The sequence below is a fragment of the Nyctereutes procyonoides genome, unplaced genomic scaffold (assembly GCF_905146905.1).
Source record: "Nyctereutes procyonoides isolate TBG_1078 unplaced genomic scaffold, NYPRO_anot_genome, whole genome shotgun sequence".
Taxonomy (NCBI): domain Eukaryota; kingdom Metazoa; phylum Chordata; class Mammalia; order Carnivora; family Canidae; genus Nyctereutes; species Nyctereutes procyonoides.
The window spans coordinates 4609272-4627328 of NW_026575051.1; the positions used below are offsets into that span (position 1 = coordinate 4609272).

An 18057-nucleotide genomic window follows, 5' to 3' on the forward strand; every position below is an offset into this window, starting at 1 on the left:
GACTGGGGCGCGGGGCGGGGGGGGGGGGCGGCTGGTGAGCAGCGCAGGCGGCTCCGCGACCAGATGTGCGGCTCCCGACTCCAGATGTTCTTCATCCCTGTCGGACCGCCGTCTGAGTTCCTCCCCTGCCTCGGCCTGTGCCAGGCCGGGGAGTGGATGGAGGTCACTCGGAGACCGTGCGGCGGGGGGGGGGGGGGGGGGGTCAGCCCGCGACGAGAGAGGCGTCTTCAGTGGGGGCTTTGGCGAACGGACCCTGCCAGCCTCCACTGAATCCTTTCCCCCACCCCGGCGGGCGCTGGGGGCGCTGGAGTCACTCGCAGGCCAGCTTCCCGTCGAAACTGGAGAGGGCAATGGCGAAGGCCTGCAGAGCGCACAGCGGGTACCGGTAGTCCAGGGTGAAGGCGTCCTCTGCCACGCGCCCGAACTGCAGCACGATGTAGTCGGCTGTGGACACACAGGGGCGGGGGTGGCCCAAGATCCCCTAGGGTCCCAGTCCTGGCAGACAGTGTCCTCAACTTTGGGAGAAGTCTCCTTCCTGTGCACTGGGGCGGGAAACCTCAGCCACCATCTCAGTTACCCACTCTCCACCCATACACCCCTCCTTATCTGGTGCAGCTGGCCCCACCTGCAGCATTAGCAGCCTTCTGACTGTAAGCCCCTGAGGGCAGGGACCCTGCCTTATCTTCTGCCACCCAGAGCTATGTGTATGACAGGCACTTAAATATAGGAACCTGTCACACGTGCCCCAGCCTACAATCCTTTTCTTATGTCTCGGGCCTCATTCCTTCTTCCCATCCCCGGCCCCCGTGTCTCATCTTAGATTGCCAGGCTCTATCCCTTGACTAGCCCCCTGAGCCCCTACTTTATGGAGTGGCTCCACTCAGCCCCATCCCATATCTGGTCCAGGTTCACAGCCCCAGGCCCAACACCTCCCCCAGCATCCATAGGGACAGGAAGTTGCTAAAAATACCCCTGATCTCTGCAGGCCAGGCTCTACCAGAAATGTGATCTGGAGAGTGGTTTTCCAAGGCCTTGGGACAGGGGACACTGGGGACACATCCCTAGGATGGAGTGGGGGATGGAAGAAGTTGCTCAGTGTCAGCCAATCCCGGGAACCCAGGGTCCCTTGGGAGGTATCTTTCCATCCCAAACTTCCTCACCTTAGTGGGAACCTCTCCGCCAGGCCAGGGACATTTTTACTTCATTATGTTCTGGGTGTATCTTGTTTCCCTAACTCCTTGAAGGCAGGCCTTTGACCTTACTTGAGGGAGGACAATGGAGCAGGCATTCAGAAATGCTTGATATTACCTACCCTTACAAGGCAGCCATCTTGAAGGGCTTGAGAGCTGGGGCCCTGGAGCCAGACCACCTGGGTTCTCATGCCAGCTCTGCCTCTTACAGCTCTACCACCTTGGGCAAGTTACTTAACCTCTCTATGCCTCGGTTGTCTCATCTGCCAAATAGGGACAATAAGAATACCTTTCTCAGGTACTGGAGGGGATAGGGATGTTGAAAAGATTTAATGATTCAGTATCTGTAAAGTCCAGAGAACAGTGCCTAGCACATAGGAAGCACTGTGTGTCTGTGAAATAAATTTTGATGACCAGTGGGTCCTCCTGCTGTTGCTGGGAGACCTTTGCTGGTACTGGGAGGCACCACCCTTCCTGAGTCTCAGCAGCCTCTTTGACCACATAAAGGTTGGGCTATCAGTATTTCTCAAGTTCTAGCAGATTAACTCTCCCTTCAGCAGTCTTTCTCACCCAGAATATTCCAACATCTATCCCAGGCTCTGGCCAATGTTAGAAAGAAGCCCTGAGACACCTGCTTGGAATATCTGAGGCTCCTGGAAACATAGTGTCAATGCCCCTGCAGGAGGGGGTGACCTTCCTGGATATTCTGGCTCCAGAGATAAAGGACAGCTCTGTGTGTGTGCGTGTGTGTAAGTGTGTGTGAGTGTGTGTGTGTGAGAGAGAGAGGTGGTGGGGAACAGCCCAGCTTGAGCCCTCAGAGACTCACGGTCATCGGCGTGGACTATCTGGAAGTTCTTGACTGAGGCTTGTGTGACTCGACCTTGGAAGTTGAGGGTATAGGAGCCACTGTCTTCATTCCAGACAGGTGGCTTGTTGTGCAGCTCGATGAGGCTCTCCAGGGTCTTGTTCTGCCAGCGTACCAGCAACCCGTCACTGGCCTGGGTGCCAAGGAGGAGTGTTAGGGGAAGAGTCATGGCTGGCCAAGACATCTTGGGACTGAGGGGAAGGGGCCTGGGGAACCTGTGTGTGCCTTTGAACATGTGTGCTAGTGTGCAGCCTAGAAACCAGTATGTCTTCAGGGGATCCTTGAGAGCCTACTTGGTCTTTGTGGTGTCCTTGTGTGAGAGGTCATCCCTCTGTGAGAATGGGATTTCGCCCTGGGATGCCAGAGTGGAGGGTTGGGGAGTAGCACCTGGCATACAGTAGGTGCTCTGTGCCCTTGGTACCGAAGGGGGTCTTAGGTACAGCCACATGCTGGCACCTGATCACAAGGAGGCACTAGACATGCTGGGATCTACAGGGAACTCACAGTTGTGCTCGGGAAGATGGACAGGTAAACAGTGGTTAAAGTAAGATGTCCCGGAATAGAGTTTCTCAAAGGAAGGAATGGTGTCTGTGTGATAGCGCTCTGAGATATTTCCTTCCTCAGTTTCCTTGGCACTAGTCACATTCATGGCTTAGAGTGAATCTGCCTCAAGATCACGTCCTCCAAGAAGCCTTTCTGACCCCATGTCTGATTTAGATGCCTTAGCTCCAAGTCTCCTTCCATAACATCTTGCTCTTACTATTTCTCCCACTGCAGTGTAATAGATGGAATTAGATACTTAAAGGGCAGGTCTGGTATTTTACTGACAGCTGTGTGCCTCAGTTTCCCTCACAACAGGGTGTTGTGAGGATTAAATAAGTTAATAGTGCACGGAATGTTATTCAGATCAGTTCCTAGCACAGAGTAAATGCTCAATAAATGTCGGATTGTTCTGATAGTACTTGTGTTGATTTTGGATCTTCACTGCCTGGCTTTAATGAATGACCATAGAATGAATGAACTGTGAAATTATGAGGAGTTACCCAGAGCAGCTCTGGGCAGTGCTTACCAAGCCCAAACACACTCGGGAGCACTGCCTCTGGGGCATTCGTGTGTTTATTCCAGGCATGGAAGGAGCAACCAAGTGACCTGTGGCTCCTCAAGACTACAGCTTTCCGTGCATTGTGCCCCATGAGTTGGCCAAGCCTCTGATTCCAGTGTGACTTTCTAGCACAAAAGGATATGTGATAGGCTCACAGGGGTTATTTTTCATTGTGAACCAGTAAAGTGACATCACTGAGAGTGTGAAGCATATCAACCATCCTGTCTCTGAAATCCCGGGCTCACTGACCTGCAGTGCTGAGGAGCAGAGCAAAAGACTAACATTGCAGGAGGCCACCTCTCCCCAGGATATCTCCGCATCTTTTTTTTTTTTTTTTTTTTTTTAAGATTTATTTATTTATTTATTAGAGAGAAAGAGAGGCAGAGACACAGGCAGAGGGAGAAGCAGGCTCCATGCCGGGAGCCCGATGCGGGATCACGCCCCGGGCCAAAGGCAGGCGCTGAACCTCTGAGCCACCCAGGGATCCCCACATCTCTGCGTCTTATCCTATACTTCACACACACATACACACACAAAAACAAGCAACCTTTGCTTTTCTGAATAAAAGTCAAGGGACCCCTGGGTTGCTCAGTCAATTAAGCCTCTGCCTTTGGCTGAGGTCATGATCCTGGGGCCCAGGATCAAGCCCTGCATCTTCTCGGGCTCCCTGCAGGGACTCTGCTTCTCCCTCTCCCTATTATTCCCCTCACCATGCCCCTGCTTGTGCTCTCTCTCTTTCTCTCAAATAATTAAATAAAATCTTAAAAAAAAAAAAAAAGTCAAATCAAGTCACTCCTGAAACCCTGCTGTGGCTTCCTGTTTGAGTACAAACCAGTCATACAGGTCCTATCTGCCCCTTATTCTCACCTCTCACCTCAAACCTACCAGGCACCATCCTGCCTCAGGGCCTTTGTACTGGCTCTTCCCTCTGCCTGGATGCTTTCCCCAGATATCTGCAGGCTTGCTCTCTCACCTCCTTCAGCTCCTTGCTTAAACATCACCTCAATGAGGCCTGCTCTGACCCTGTATTTAATACTGAACATGTAAATATTTCTCATCTTCCTTCTCCTGTTTAACTTTTTATTTTTTCCCTATCGCATCACTTTTTAAAAAATATTTTATTTATTATTTGACAGAGAGAGAGAGCACAAGCAGGGAGAGCCACAGATAGGAGAGGGAGAAACAGGCTCCCCGCTGAGCAAGGAGCCCACTACATGGCCCAATCCCGGGACCCCAGGATCATGACCTGAGCCGAAGGCTGATGCTTTGCCAAGTGCGCCACCCAGGTGCCTCCACTTCTCGCTTTCTAACATACTACACAATTTATTTATTTATCACAGTTATTGTCTAATGTCCATTTCCTCCACTAGAATGCCAGCTTCATAAGGGCAGATTCTTTTTTATTCACTGATGCCTCCCATCACCTAGAATACTCAGCACTCCTTACACACTGAATGTGTATAATACAATACACACAATATACACTTCATTCATTGAATGAATATATGAATGGATTATTTGGTGTAAACTGGAAAAAAAAATCCCTCATTGTATTTGTTTCAGTGAATTCAATTATAGAACCCCCTAATTCATTCCACAAGTTTCCAGAATGAAGTTGTGATGCAGGGTGAAGAGTGTGCTCAGGAAGTTGGGTATGGGCAACCCCCCACCCCCCAGCTCCCCAGGAGTGGATCATAAGGGGGACACATGGGAGCAGGACCCTCAGGAAGAGGCATCCAAGGAGGTGCTGGGCTCACATTTCGCGGCCGGATGGGGACCCTCTCGTTGTCCGTGTTCATGCCAGGAATGATGACAGTCATGCGCCGGGGACCTCGGAAGCCCAGCACATTGGTTTCCTGGGAAGGAGATCCTGTTAGGCTGGCCCGTGCCAAGGGGAGGCTCCTGCCAGGGGACCCAGGGGGGGTTCTCACATAGATCACGGCGGCCAGCTCCTGCCGAAGGCTCCCCACATCAGTACTTCCTCCTCCGCGGTGCGGGTTCTGCCCATTGTCAAAGACGGTAAAGCGGTTGCCCAGCAGATTGGACCTGCAAATGGGGTGTGTGTGGGGGTGCTGGGGACAAGGCTTGGGGGATCTCATACCCCTACTCCAAGACCCATCCTCACAGCCAGGCAGTTTTGAGAGCTTCCTATGTCAAGGGTGTCGGTGTCTTAGGACAGAGCAACCCATGTCCCCTGCCCCAGGCCCCCCTCAGGAGGTCTTTTTAAAAGCTGGATCTGGAAGGACCCTGAGCAGCCTTCAACTCTCAGCTCCATCTCTTTGCTGTGTGACCCTAGGCAGGCTAAACTCTCAGAGCCTCAACACCCCCCTCTGTAAAATGGGCATACTGATAGTATTTACCTCACTTGGTCTTTTTTTTTTTAAGATTTTATTTATTCGGGCAGTCCCGGTGGCTCAGCGGTTTAGCGCCGCCTGCAGCCCGGGGTGTGATCCTGGAGACCCAGGATCGAGTACCACATCGGGCTTCCTACAGGGAGCCTGCTTCTCCCTCTGCCTGTGTCTCTGCCTCTCTCTTTGCTCTCTCTGAATGAATAAATAAATAAATCTTTAAAAAAAAGATTTTATTTATTCATGAGAGACACAGAGAGAGGCAGAGACACAGGCAGAGGGAGAAGCGGGCTCTATGCAGGGAGCCCAACGTGGGACTCCATCCCAGGACCTTGGGATCAGGACCTGAGCCAAAGGCAGGCACTCAATCATAGCCACCCAGGCGTCCCGCACTTGGTCTTAATAAGGGGATTAAGTGGGTTAATATTTGGAAGTTAGAACTATGCCTGACACACAGATAGGACTCACATAGGTGTTTGTTAAGTACATAAGGATAAGAAATAAGACCTGACCCAGGGGTTCACCTTCCCCTTACCTCTCAGATGTGCAGTGAAGATTAGATGAGACATATAGGGAGACAGCACAGGGTAGGTGCTGGATGTTTGTTATTCATTCACTTACTGAATGTTTTAGTGAGTCGCTACTATGTACCAGGTGCTAGGAATTCAACCACAAACGAAACAGGCATAGTCCCTGCCCTCATGGACCTTATGACCTATTTCAAGTGAGGTCCCTGGTCCAGCAGCACTAGCATCATCTGGGTGCTTGCTGGAAATGGAGAATCTTGCCCCAAACCCAGATTCACTGAGCCATTTTAACTACACTTCCAAGGGATCTGTGCACATTTAAGTGTGCGAAGCCAGAGCACCTGGGTGGCTCTGTCAGTTGAGTGTCTGCCTTCGGCTCAGGTCATGATCCCAGGGTCCTGGGATGGAGCCCCGCATCAGGCTCCCTGCTCTGCTTCTCCCTCTCCCTCTACCTCTGAGATCTCCCTCTCCTTCTCTCTCTCAAATAAATAAAATCTTAAAAAAAAAAAAAAAAAGTGTGGGATGCCCCAGGCCAGGAGACATTTCTAGAGTGCCCAGTGTGGTGGCCACTGCCAGGCGCAGGGAGATGGAAGTGACTTGCCATGGCTCCCTAGCCGCCCTGGGCCTCCTGGCCCCACCTCAGCTTCCCAATGAAATTCTCCCCTCCTCGGGACAGATTGGTAGGGTCGCTGGAGATGAGGTAATTGGCTGTCTTGCTCCGTTTCCGCTTCCTGCCAGCCAAGAGGAACACCTGGGGAGAGGGGGGAGACAGGTGGAGGAAGGAGGCCTGCGTGCCCTGAACACCCTGCCCCCCCCCCGCCAGCCCCCCCCCTGCCCCCCCTGCCCCCCCCCGCCAGCCCCCCCCCCCCCCCCCCCCCCCCCCCCCCGTCAGCCTGGGTCCCGGCACTTGCCCTCTCCCCCCCTGCCACCTCTCCCCTCCCCACCTTCTTCTCTGTGTCCAGGTGCAGGAAGTAGGAGGGATACAGGCCCCGGTCCATGCCCTTCTTGTCTCGGGTCAGCCTGCAGCGGACAGTCCGGCCCTGCGGCGCTGGCCGAAGCACGAACTCCTGGGGCTCATCCACTTCCACCGGTGGGGATGGGGCTCTCTCCTCCTTCTGGGTCGGGGCAGAACGCACATCAGCCGCGGAGCACTAGCTCCTCTGCCCTCGGCAGTCCCTAGCAGGGCAGGCGGGACAACTCACCGCTTTCTGTGTGGGAAGACAAGAGACAGGCCCGCTGCAGTGGCTTGGGCCCCTCGTGCTGCCCCCGCAGCTCCGCCGCCGGTAGGAGGCTCTGGGGAGCTTGGCGCTTTGTTACTATTTTGCTTCACTTGTGGCTAAGAGCCTGGGATCTGGAGCCAGACATGTGGGTTCAAATCCTCATTCCACCACTAACTCTGTCATGTTTAACCACACTGTAACTCAGTTTTTTTTCGCCTGAGAAATGCAGAGGTTGGGGCTGGATACCCGGGACAGATCTTACTTAACGTATACATTCACCAAACACTCATTTAAGTCTACCAAGGCACCGGGCATAGTCCTAAGTATCTTCCAGTATTAACTAATTTGATTCTCTTAGGTCGCCACTGGCATAGGTGTCCAATTTTACTAAAGAAGTCGAAGCTCCGAGAGGTTAAGCAACTTGCCCAAGATCACACAGCTAGTGAGAAGCGGAACTGGGATTTAAATGCTGCCCAGCCTCCTGTAAGAGCCAGAGCCTTCGAAAGACTTTCTTTCTTTCTCTTTTTTTTCAAAAGACCTTCTTTCATGCGGACACTATGTCAAAGGATGAACTGAAGTGGGGCCAAAGGTATGAACTGCGGTGTTCTAGGCACATAGTGTTATAGAAGTATTAGCTACTGCTGTTACTACAGTGAATAGTAAATACTCAATGCCTGTAGTAGCCAGCATCCAAGATGAGTCCTGGTGATCCCTGCCTCCTGATATTTTTAAAATATTTTATTTATTCATGAGAGAACACAGAGAGAGGCAGAGACACAGGCAGAGGGAGAAGCAGGCTCCTTGTGGGGAGCCCGACATGAGTTTTGATCCCAGGATTCCTGGATCACACCCTGAGCTGAAGGCAGATGCCCGCCTGCCTCCCAGTATTTACACCTCATGTAGTCTCCTTCCACATCACATTAGAGTTGCTCTTTCTGACAAATGGAACATAGCAGAAGTGATGAGGGGATGGGGGTGTCACTTCTAAGGCTGGGCCATAATAGATATTGTGCCTTCTCCTTGCTGTCTCCCTTGGGCCACTCGAGCTCTGGGGGAAGCTGGCTACCATGTCATTAGAACACTCAAGCTGCCCTGTGGAGAGGGCTCCAGCCAACACCCATGACAGTGAACCGTTTTACTTTTTTTTAAAGATTTATTTATTCATTCAGAGAGAGAGAGAGGCAGAGACACAGGCAGAGGGAGAAGCAGGCTCCATGCAGGAAGCCCGACATGGGACTCAATCCCGGGTCTCCAGGATCACACCCTGGGCTGCAGGCGGTGCCAAACCACTGAGCCACCCGGGGCTGCCCAACAGTGAACCATTTTAGAAGTGGATCCTCTCTTTCCAGCCAAGCTTTCAGAGTGACTGAAGACCCAACTAGCATCTTGACAGCAATCTCATGACCCTGAGCCAGAAGCACCCTGCTAAGCCCCATCCAGATTCCTGACTTACAGAAATTAAGAAATGTTTGTGGTTTTAAGGCACCAAGTTTTGGGGGTGACTTGTCACACCGCAATACAGAGGTAAGACAATGAATGAATAAATAAGCTTATCTTGCTCATGGAATAACTCCAAACAACAGTTTGGTTGCATTCCCCTATAGAGTGGCCTGGCCCAGCCTGGTGACCCCACAGCAGCCCCTTTGGTTCTCAGAAGCTTGGTGCCCTCCATGCTCATGTTCTAAGGGAAAACCACGATTCCAACTCCAACTTTCCCAGTAGGGAAGAGAAGGGACTGCCAGCCTGGGTGTGTGCTATATGAAAGCCACTAAGAATCCCTGATTATGCTGCGGTTGGCCTTTTTTGCTGAGGGCAGGTTTGGACTGTATGTGAGGTGAGGCTGGTGTCGGCAAGCAGACCCTTAGCCTGCAGGCAAGTGAGCACCTCTTCTCCACTCTGGGCTGCTCCAAGAAGAAACTTGGGAAACGCAAGACTATGTTTGGAATGCAGTGTGCAGAAAGCCAGAGCTTATTCGAACATTTCCACAGCTGTGAATTTCTAGGGCCTACTGTATTGAAGGCTGCACGGCGGTTATATTCCCCGCTGGAGATAAGAAACTCGCCTTTCAGTTTATATATCGGTATCTGGTGATGTTGTCTAATGTGAGTCAGTCCCCCAAGACCTGACCACTCCTGAACTAACTAATAAACCCATATGGAGGTGGGTGCTGGAGGCCCCTGTCTGCCAGAGTTAACCTTTCAGCTGCCGGAAGGTTGGGCCCTCCTGGGTTGGGGGGCAGGTATCAGCAGAACACACTTGGGTACTAGCACAGTAGCATGAAAATATTTTAACAACTCATACAGTCATTGCCCAAGGGGGTGCACATGTGCCCATCTGCCTGTGTGTCGTACCTCTCTGGTACAGAAAATGGGTGTCTCTTCACAGCGGCTGTGTGAGCATCTCTGGCTGGGTCTGCTGGGTTAGGCTGCAGAGGGGAGGACTTAAGAGTCCAGATAACATCAGGCCCCCAGGGGGCCAATCCCAGCCTAGTGACCCCTCCACTGCTTTTGCTGTTCTCACAAGGCTGGTGCCCTTTGTCCTATTGTGTCATCAGAGAGGGAGCCAAGATTCTAACCCCAAGCCATTCCCCAGGCCCCCCCGCCAGGTTCCACACTCTTGTCCCTCGCAAGCCCAGGTCCCTGCCACTGCTCCTTGAAGGGGCCTCAGCCCCCTTCCTCTCTGGATCCTGACCTTTTTGCCTTTTCCTTTTGCTTTGCCCTTCTGATTGCTGTTCTTGGTCACCACGCCTGCCGCTTCTCCCCCCTCTTCTTCTTCCTCCTTCTTCTGCTCTTCTGAGTCTTTGGAAATGCCTGGACATAGTGGCGGGACAAGTCTGTGAACCCCTTACCCTGTGGAGCACCTCATGTTTTACAAAGCACTTCTAACACCAATGTCTTACTCAGACCCTCCCCACAAACATAAGAGTAATCCCATATTACTAGTATCAGAGACTCAGAAAGGCTAAGATACCTGCCTGAGGCCACACAGCTATTAAAGTGGGGATCGAGATGCCCCTCAAGACTTGTGACTCTGAGCCCCCTCCTTACCCTACGCTGAACTCCGGCTCCCCACCCCCCAGGACTGCCTCTAGATGTGATGGCACCAGAGGCCTCTGTCACCCACCTTTCTTCTTCTGAGCTTTTTGAGCTGGGCCTTCTTCCCCAACCAGAAACATGGCTGCTGGGGTCTTCTTTGTCACTCTGGCCGGGCTCCCTGAAGGGTCCTGGTCAGCCTCCCCGGACCCTGTGTATGTGGATGTGAAGGGGTCACACTCCCCCACAGCCAGAGTCCCATGTTCTTCTAGAGACCGGCCTCACCTTTCTTCTTCGTCTTTCTCATCTTGGTCCCCTCCCCAGCTGGTGCCTCCTTTTTCTTAATGCGCAGAGGTTTGGGTGCGGGGATGGGGCTTGCCAGGTCCCCTGGAAAGGGAGATAGGGGTTAGGCAAAGAAGAGCCTGTTGGGGCTGAAGGCCACCTTCCCACCCACTTGTCATTCCTTCAGTTTCCAGGGAGGCTGAAGGCCTGACGATGGCTCAGTCTGTCTTCGGCTTGCCCCCCCCCCTTTTTTTTTAAGATTTTATTTATTTATTTGACAGGGAGAGAGAATAGGAGTAGGGGGAACAGCAGAGGGAGGAGAGGCAGACTCCCTGGGAGCTTGACGTGGGGCTCAATCCCAAAACCCGGGGATCATGACCTGAGCCAAAGGCAGATACTTAATAGACTGGGCCACCCCAGTATCTCTGCTTGTTGCATTTTAATCCTGAGTCTGTAAAGGGCTGGAAAATACCAGGAGCTTCAAAAGCATTACAGAATGAATGAACATCTAACTGATGTTCTAACTGAACATCTGATTCCCAGCTCCCACCCCATCTCCCCCAGAAAACTTCCTCTAGCAGGCGCTACAGACGGCACTCTGTCCCTCCCACAGAGGCCCAAGATCCTAGCTACCTGTTCACATTGAGACCAAACTGCGGTACCTGTAGGGCGAGGTGCCCAGGCCAGACAACCATCACAGCACTTACTTCACTGACTGATTTTTACAGTAATCACTTTGATACTTTTATAAAAATTATAACTATAATTCATATTGAGTTAAAAAAACACTAAAAAAAATCACAAAGAAAACTAAAATCCTCCACTTTCCCTGGCTTACAGAGCCCCCTGGGCAGGCAGTGGTGGGAGCTCATATTGATCTCTGTACTTGGGGGCCATCAGGAAAAGACACCAGAGAAAGAAACTCTTGTGTCCAGGCACTGGGTAGTGTTCTGATGTCTCAACTCTCATATCGCTGAGGCCCCTGAGGCCCTGAAGGACAGGGCAAGTTTTACAGAGTGTGTGTGTGTGTGTGTGTGTGTGTGTGTGTGTGCTCCTTCTCTCACCCTTCTGACCCTGGGCCTTGGCCCTCCTCTCCTTGATCCCCGCAGAAGTCTTCTCTTTAGGAGGCTTCTTGGGTGGCAGAGGGATTTTCTCTTTCTTTTCCTCCTCTTCTTCTACCTCTTCCTCTTCCTGGTCCTCCTCTTCCTCCTCCTCATCCTCTGTAGGTAGAAACTCCTCATAATGGGGGCCGGCATGGGCCCGGTTATCTGGGAGCCAAGTCCCCCCAGATTGCTGGGAAGTGGTAAATGAGAGCCAGGGGTGGGAGTTTCCCCTTCTGGAACAGGAGCAGGAGGAGGAACAGTCCAGCACCTTCCTCAAAGCACGGGGCGATTCCCAAGGTGTTCCGGTGCAAGGAGTGGGGGCTGGGGGAATGCTAGGGGCTTGGCAATCCTGTCCAGGGACATACCCTTCTCTGGAGGGCCTTCGCCCCCTCCGGGACCCCACCTCCTCACACACTCCTGCCTGTCTGCTAGTCTCCCCTTCTCGGCCCCCTTCGCTGCCCCTGCTCTGTGGCCCTGACCCATCTGGGCTAGCTCCGGCCCCTAGCTTAAGGCCAGACTCTGAACCGCCCCGTGCCTCAGTTTCCCCATCCAGAAAACAGAGTGACGAATAAGAGAACACACTTTTAATCTGGCTCCCAGAGCGGCCGGAGGAGGGGCGGCTGCTTCTGGGGCTCCGCGCCTCCCCTCGGGCCTCCTCTCCCCGCCGGCGCCGTCTCACCGTCCGCGGCGTCCGGGGCTCGCGCTACCAGGAAGGTTTCCCGCGGGTCGCGCTTGGCCTCGGGGTCCCGGAGGAACTTGGCGTAGACGGTCTGCGGCGGGGCCGGCTCCTCCCGCGGCTTCCCGCACCGGCCGGCTGAGCCGAGAGGCCGGGGTCAGGCCGGGAGCCCCAGACGCTGTCCCGCTCGCGCCCCCCGTGGGGGCTGTCCTGGGCGCTCCCTCCACCCCCGACACCCCAGCCCCCACCCACTCTACCCCGCCCGCCCCCACCCCTCCGCTCCGGGTCCTCAGCCGCCGCCCCCGGGCTCCAGGACTCAGCCGCACCCCTCCCGCTCCCTCACCCTGGGGGGCGCCCCCGGGCTCGGCCCCCCGCCCGCCTCCGGGTCTCCGGGGCCTGGATCCTTTAGGGCAGGGGGACTCGGGGGCCTCTGTCTTCTTCTTCCTCAACTTCTGCCCCTTGGCGGGTCGCTGCGGAGCGGGGTCGGGAGGAGGGAGAGGAAGGAGAGGGGGGCTCGGACGGCTGCCCATGACCCTCTAATCCCTTGAGCTGCCAGAAATAACCGCGGATTATCGGGAGGGGAACTGCAGCCTCCTTGGGGTGGGGAACAATGACCCCTCCCATGCATCACGGCCACGTCCAAGGCCCCAAAGCCTCAGCTTCTCCCCTGGACATCCCATGCCCCCAAACACATTTCCTCAAAAAAAAAAAAAAAAAAAAAAAAAAGCAAAACTGCAGGGAAGCAACCCCCCAGACGCTGTAGAGGGGACACGTCCCACTCCAGATCGCCTACCCTGCGTGGGGTTACTGCAAAGTGGAGATGAGGTTCCCCTCGCCTCCTTTCCAAGCAGGGGGACATACCTGCTTGGGGCGCTGCTGGACCTCCGGGCTCTGGCCTTCCTCCTCATGTCCGCTGAGGGTGGCAGAGGCATCAGTCTGTCTTCCTCCCCTTTCCTGTCCTCCCCAACCCCTCCGAGCCCTGCTCCCCCAACCCCAGGGGTCAGGTAGGTAGAGGTGGTGAGGGTGGTGGGGCTGCTTCCGCACCTGTCGGAGGCCCACACCTCTCGGAGGGTGTCGTCCTGCAGCGGCATGGTGCATTCGCCTATCCGCACCCCCTTCTCTGGCCACCCTGCGGCCGGAGGAGCCTCCCAGCGCTCCCAGCGCTCCCAGCGCTCCCCGGCTAATCCAGGCTCAACCTCACCCCACCTCCCGCTGGCCCAGGAGGGCGGCAGCACTGGGGGAGGCGCTTCTCCTGGCCCATGCCCCTCGCCCCCCTGGCCCATTCCACAGGAGGAAGAGGCTGAACTGCCAAGTCCTCAGACCACCAGCACCCTGAAGGAGGTCATCAGTGCCAGCCCCGCCGTTTCCCACCCAGCTTTGGGTTAGAGGTGCCAATTTGTAATTTGTCAGGGGTTAGTGGGGTGTGGGAAGAAAATATTAGATCGGATCTTGTATTTATTTTTCATAAAAACTGAGAATTAGGATTTACTGATATTTAGTATATAAGGATTGACAGGAGCATGTGTATATACAGTACTTGATTGAGAAAAATTATGGATGTACACTTACATTTTTTTTTTTCTGACAAGGAACATGCTTTTGTAAAAGTTTAGAGATCAGGGAGTACCTGGGGGGCTCAGTCGGTTAAGCATCTACCTTTGGCTCAGGTCATGATCTTGGGGTCCAGGGATCAAGTCCCACATCTGGCTTCCTGCTCAGCAGGGAGTCTGTTTCTCCCTCTTCCACTGTCCCTCCCCACTGCTTGGGCTCTCTCTCCGATAAATAAATAAAATCTTTTAAAAAAAAGTTTAGAGGGGATCCCTGGGTGGCGCAGCGGTTTAGCGCCTGCCTTTGGCCCAGGGCGCAATCCTGGAGACCTGGGATCGAATCCCACGTCGGGCTCCCGGTGCGTGGAGCCTGCTTCTCCCTCTGCCTGTGTCTCTGCCTCTCTCTATCTGTGTGACTGTCATAAATAAATAAATAAATAAATAAATAAATAAATAAATAAATAAAAATTAAAAAAAGTTTAGAGACCAGGGATATAGTTTTTTTATTTTTTAAAAAAGTAATCTCCTAGCCTCAAGGTGGGGCTCGAACTCATGACCCCACTCATGACCCACTCATGACCTACGGATCACATAGGAATCACGTGGTCCACCAACTGAGCCAGCCAGGGCCTTCCCCAAACCAAGGATATAGTGTTGATATGATTAATATCATGGGCAAAGTTTGGTTCAATGCTAAGGAAGCCCAGAGGAGGGGTCCCAATCAGCTGTCCTGGAGGCTTCCTGAAGCCCGATCTAAAATTTTAAAAATGATGAATAGGAATTCCACAGGCAAAAAATAAATAAATAAAAATAAAATTTAAAAAGTGGGATGGATTACCTAGAAAGGGAGAAAGATGAAGGCCTAGAGGTTGGAAATAGCCAGATGTGTTCAAAGGTTCAGCACCAGGAGACAGGCAGTCATCTCATACATGGGTCACCCTGAGCTCTGCCACTTAAGGGCTAAATGTCCTTGGGTGACTTACTTAGCCTCTCTGAGCCACCATTTCCTCATTTATAAAATGGGCTTGACCTGGTAAGGATATTGTTCAGATTCAGGGAGATGAGGGGCACCTGCGTGGCTTAGGTGGCTAAGTGTCCAACTCTTGGTTTCGGCTCAGGTCATGATCTCGGTGTTGTGAGTTCAGCTGTGCGCCATGGCAGGTTCGGTGAGAAAGGAGCATGCAGTGGGTGCTCAGCAACTGGTAACTGTGTGCCCCTTTCCACTGAACTTCCACTTCATCCCGGTCTCCTCAGCATTTACACCTCTTTTTTTTTTTAATATTTTATTTATTTATGAGAGACAGAGGCAGAGACACAGGCAGAAGGAGAAGCAGGCTCCATGCAGGGAGCCCGACGTGGGACTCCATCCTGGGTCTCCAGGATCATACCCTGGGCTGAAGGTGGCACTAAACCACCGAGCCACCTGGGCTGCCCTCTTTTTTTTTTTTTTAAGATTTTTATTTATTCATTCATGACAGACACAGAAAGAGAGAGAGAGAGAGAGAGAGAGAGAGAGAGAGAGAGAGGCAGAGACACAGGCAGAGGGAGAAGCAGGCTGCATGCAAGGAGTACACCTCTTGATACATGAGTGGGGTTCATTTTTTCAATGACGTAATGAGTGCATTTTTAATTTCATTCAATTCTCGAAAGAGTCCAGTGAGATAGGCGGGGTGGAGATGATTATCTCCATTATATGGATGGACACACTGAGGCCCGTGGAGGTGACGTGAGTGCTCGGGGAGTGCTGGCGTCAGCCAGATCATAAGGTGGCTTGGTTGGGGCATGAATCCAGATCCGACTCCTGTCAGAGCCTTTACCCCTAACCCTTGCATGTTTTATGCAGTCACAAGGATTAGAGACGGGGCATGAAGGAAATAGTCAGGCTTTTGTATCCCATTTGCTTGGTCCACCTGATGCAGATTTGCCCTAATCCGTCTTCCTAAAATACCACTTCTTCAGTTGACACCTTTGCTCAAGAACATTCATCGGCTCCCTACTGCCTAAGGACCAGGTTTAATTTTTTTTCTCTTTTTTTTCCCCCTTTTTGTAAGGGCACAGGACCAGGTTTAAGTGTGCCAGGCTGGCATTCAAGGCTCTCCCTCGTCTGACTCCAACCTGCCTTTCTAACTGGAGGGCTATCCCAAACTGTACTATTCATCCAGGAGCATAGGCTTGCATATGTCCTTTATATTCTCTCTCCTCCATGCCTTTGCTTAAGCTCTTCCCACCCGGAATGCCTAGCCTGTTCCAAGAAACCTGTCCAACTCTAAATAGCCCTCAAGTCCCCACCTCCAGGATTCCTTGGCCCTCACGGGCCTCTGCATGCATAGTAATAATATTAATAATAATAACAACAACAACATTTATTGCCCACCTACTATGTGTCAGTTTCCTTGTTCCCCTTCTCTCTCCACCCTCACAATAATGTTTATGAGGCAGACATTAACAGCCTAATAGCAAAGATGAGGAAATTAATGGCTGAGAGTCAGTCAACACGTATTTCCAGAGAGCACTTTGTGCCAAACAGTATGCTAAGCCCTGGTCATCCAGTGATGGACAAAAAGTTATGGTCCCTGCCCTCATGGAGCTAAACTTCTGTGGAAGACAGGGAGTAAAGACACAAATACACCAATTAGTTGATGTGTGATCTCGCTGTTATTAATTGTAATAAATGCCAAGAAGAAAAAGAACTGGGTTCTGCGAAAACAGCAGGTGGGAATCTGGGCTGGATTTAGAGGACAGACAAGGCTATCTGGGAAGGGAGTTTTTAAACTGAGCCCTGATGGGCTGCTTGGCTGGCTCAGTCAGTAGATCAGTAAAGCGTGTGACTCTTGATCTTGGGGGTGTGAGCTTGAGCCCCACGTTGGAGGTAGAGTTTACTTAATAAATACTAAAATATGTTGAGACCTGAAGGCTTTCAGAGACTAGGAATGAGATCCTTCCAGGCATAAGGCACAGCTTATGCAAAAATCTGCAGGCAGCAAAGCACTTGGCACAACAGAACAGGAGCACCACTGGACAGGGCCCCAAGACCCGCTCTTTAGAGGGTTTCTGAAGATCTCAAACCCCAAATACATGACTAAGAACCAGAGGATACCTGGGGCTCAGTGCTGATCTGACAAGGCAAACTGGAAAGCTAAATATCCACATTCTTTTTTTTTTAATTTATTCATAGACACACACACACACACACACACACACACACACAGAGGGAGGCAGAGACACAGGCAGAGGGAGAAGCAGGCTCCATGCTGGGAGCCCGACCGACATGGGACTCAATCCTGAGTCTCCAGGATCACATCCTGGGCTGCAGGCGGCGCTAAACCGCTGCGCTACCCGGGCTGCCCCAAATATGCACATTCTAATAGTACCAGGGCCACAGGGAACCTTTCATATCTTAAACCAGAGGGGCCTGCACTGGACTAGAGATGGGCAGCCCCATTCCCATTCCCTACATTTGGAATGTAGGCCCATGTGAACAGCAGAAGCTCTTAAGTGAAGAAAAAGATTAATTCATTTCTCAGACCTCTCCTCTTGGGCTGCATGGATGTGATAGATGTTTGCATAATAAAAGTGTCCATTTCTCCTGCTTCTTTTCATGTTCTGAAGGTTCTCATGAATTAGCACTGGTATTCTTAAAGTTGCACATGGCAGCTGAAGAACATTTTAAAATATTAAAAACAATTCATATGACTTAAATTTGTATATATGTAGTTCGGGACATAACTTGTGGGGCATGACAGCTGTTTCTCACATTGACACATCAGATGCTATTTGGGGAACAGTTCTGTTTTCCTAAAAATATTTAATAAGATGGAATTAAAATTTCTAAAACTATTTAAATCTGATTACATTTTGCTACTTATTAATTATAAACCATATTTGCCTTTAAATTTTAATACATAGGGGATCCCGGGTGGCTCAGTGATCTAGCGCCTGCCTTCGGCCCAGGGCATGATCCTGGGGTCCCGGGGTCAAGTCCCACATCGGACCCCCTGCATGAAGCCTGCTTCTCCCTCGGCCTGTGTCTCTGCGTCTCTCTCTCTCCTTTCTGTCTCTCATGAATAAATAAATAGAATCTTAAAAAAATAAAATAAATTTTAATACATAATTTTGAATATATTAGAAAAGTCACTTTTGAAAACAGGTGAAAAATAATTTTATT

At 51.9% G+C, this 18057-nt stretch overlaps 1 protein-coding gene across 1 annotated transcript; it reads right to left on the bottom strand.

Moving 5' to 3' along the window:
- Positions 1-211: 211 nt before the first annotated feature.
- On the bottom strand, positions 212-13436 carry TULP1 (TUB like protein 1). The gene is made up of 15 exons (XM_055330417.1): positions 13390-13436; positions 13207-13258; positions 12725-12803; positions 12341-12483; positions 11631-11784; positions 10570-10671; positions 10376-10495; positions 9944-10062; positions 7235-7240; positions 6977-7147; positions 6671-6783; positions 5089-5203; positions 4915-5013; positions 2017-2188; positions 212-444 (listed from the first exon to the last, which is right to left on the bottom strand). The coding sequence occupies exons 1-15, from the start codon at positions 13434-13436 to the stop codon at positions 311-313; spliced, it is 1626 nt and encodes a 541-aa protein (XP_055186392.1). The 3' UTR covers positions 212-310.
- Between the last annotated feature and the right edge of the window lie 4621 nt (positions 13437-18057).

What these genes read in the sequence shown, in the direction of transcription:
- TULP1 (XM_055330417.1), bottom strand. Translation starts at nt 13,436, where the DNA reads ATGCCGCTGCAGGACGACACCCTCCGAGAGGTGTGGGCCTCCGACAG. An exon ending in ACGCCGCGGACGGTGAGACG is followed by an intron (nt 11,785 to 12,340) that starts GCGCCGGCGGGG and finishes CTACCTACAGAG; the next exon opens with GATGAGGAGGAGGAAGAGGA. An exon ending in TCCCCATCCGGCCGCGAAAT is followed by an intron (nt 2,189 to 4,914) that starts GTGAGCCCAGCA and finishes CTTGGCACCCAG; the next exon opens with GCCAGTGACGGGTTGCTGGT.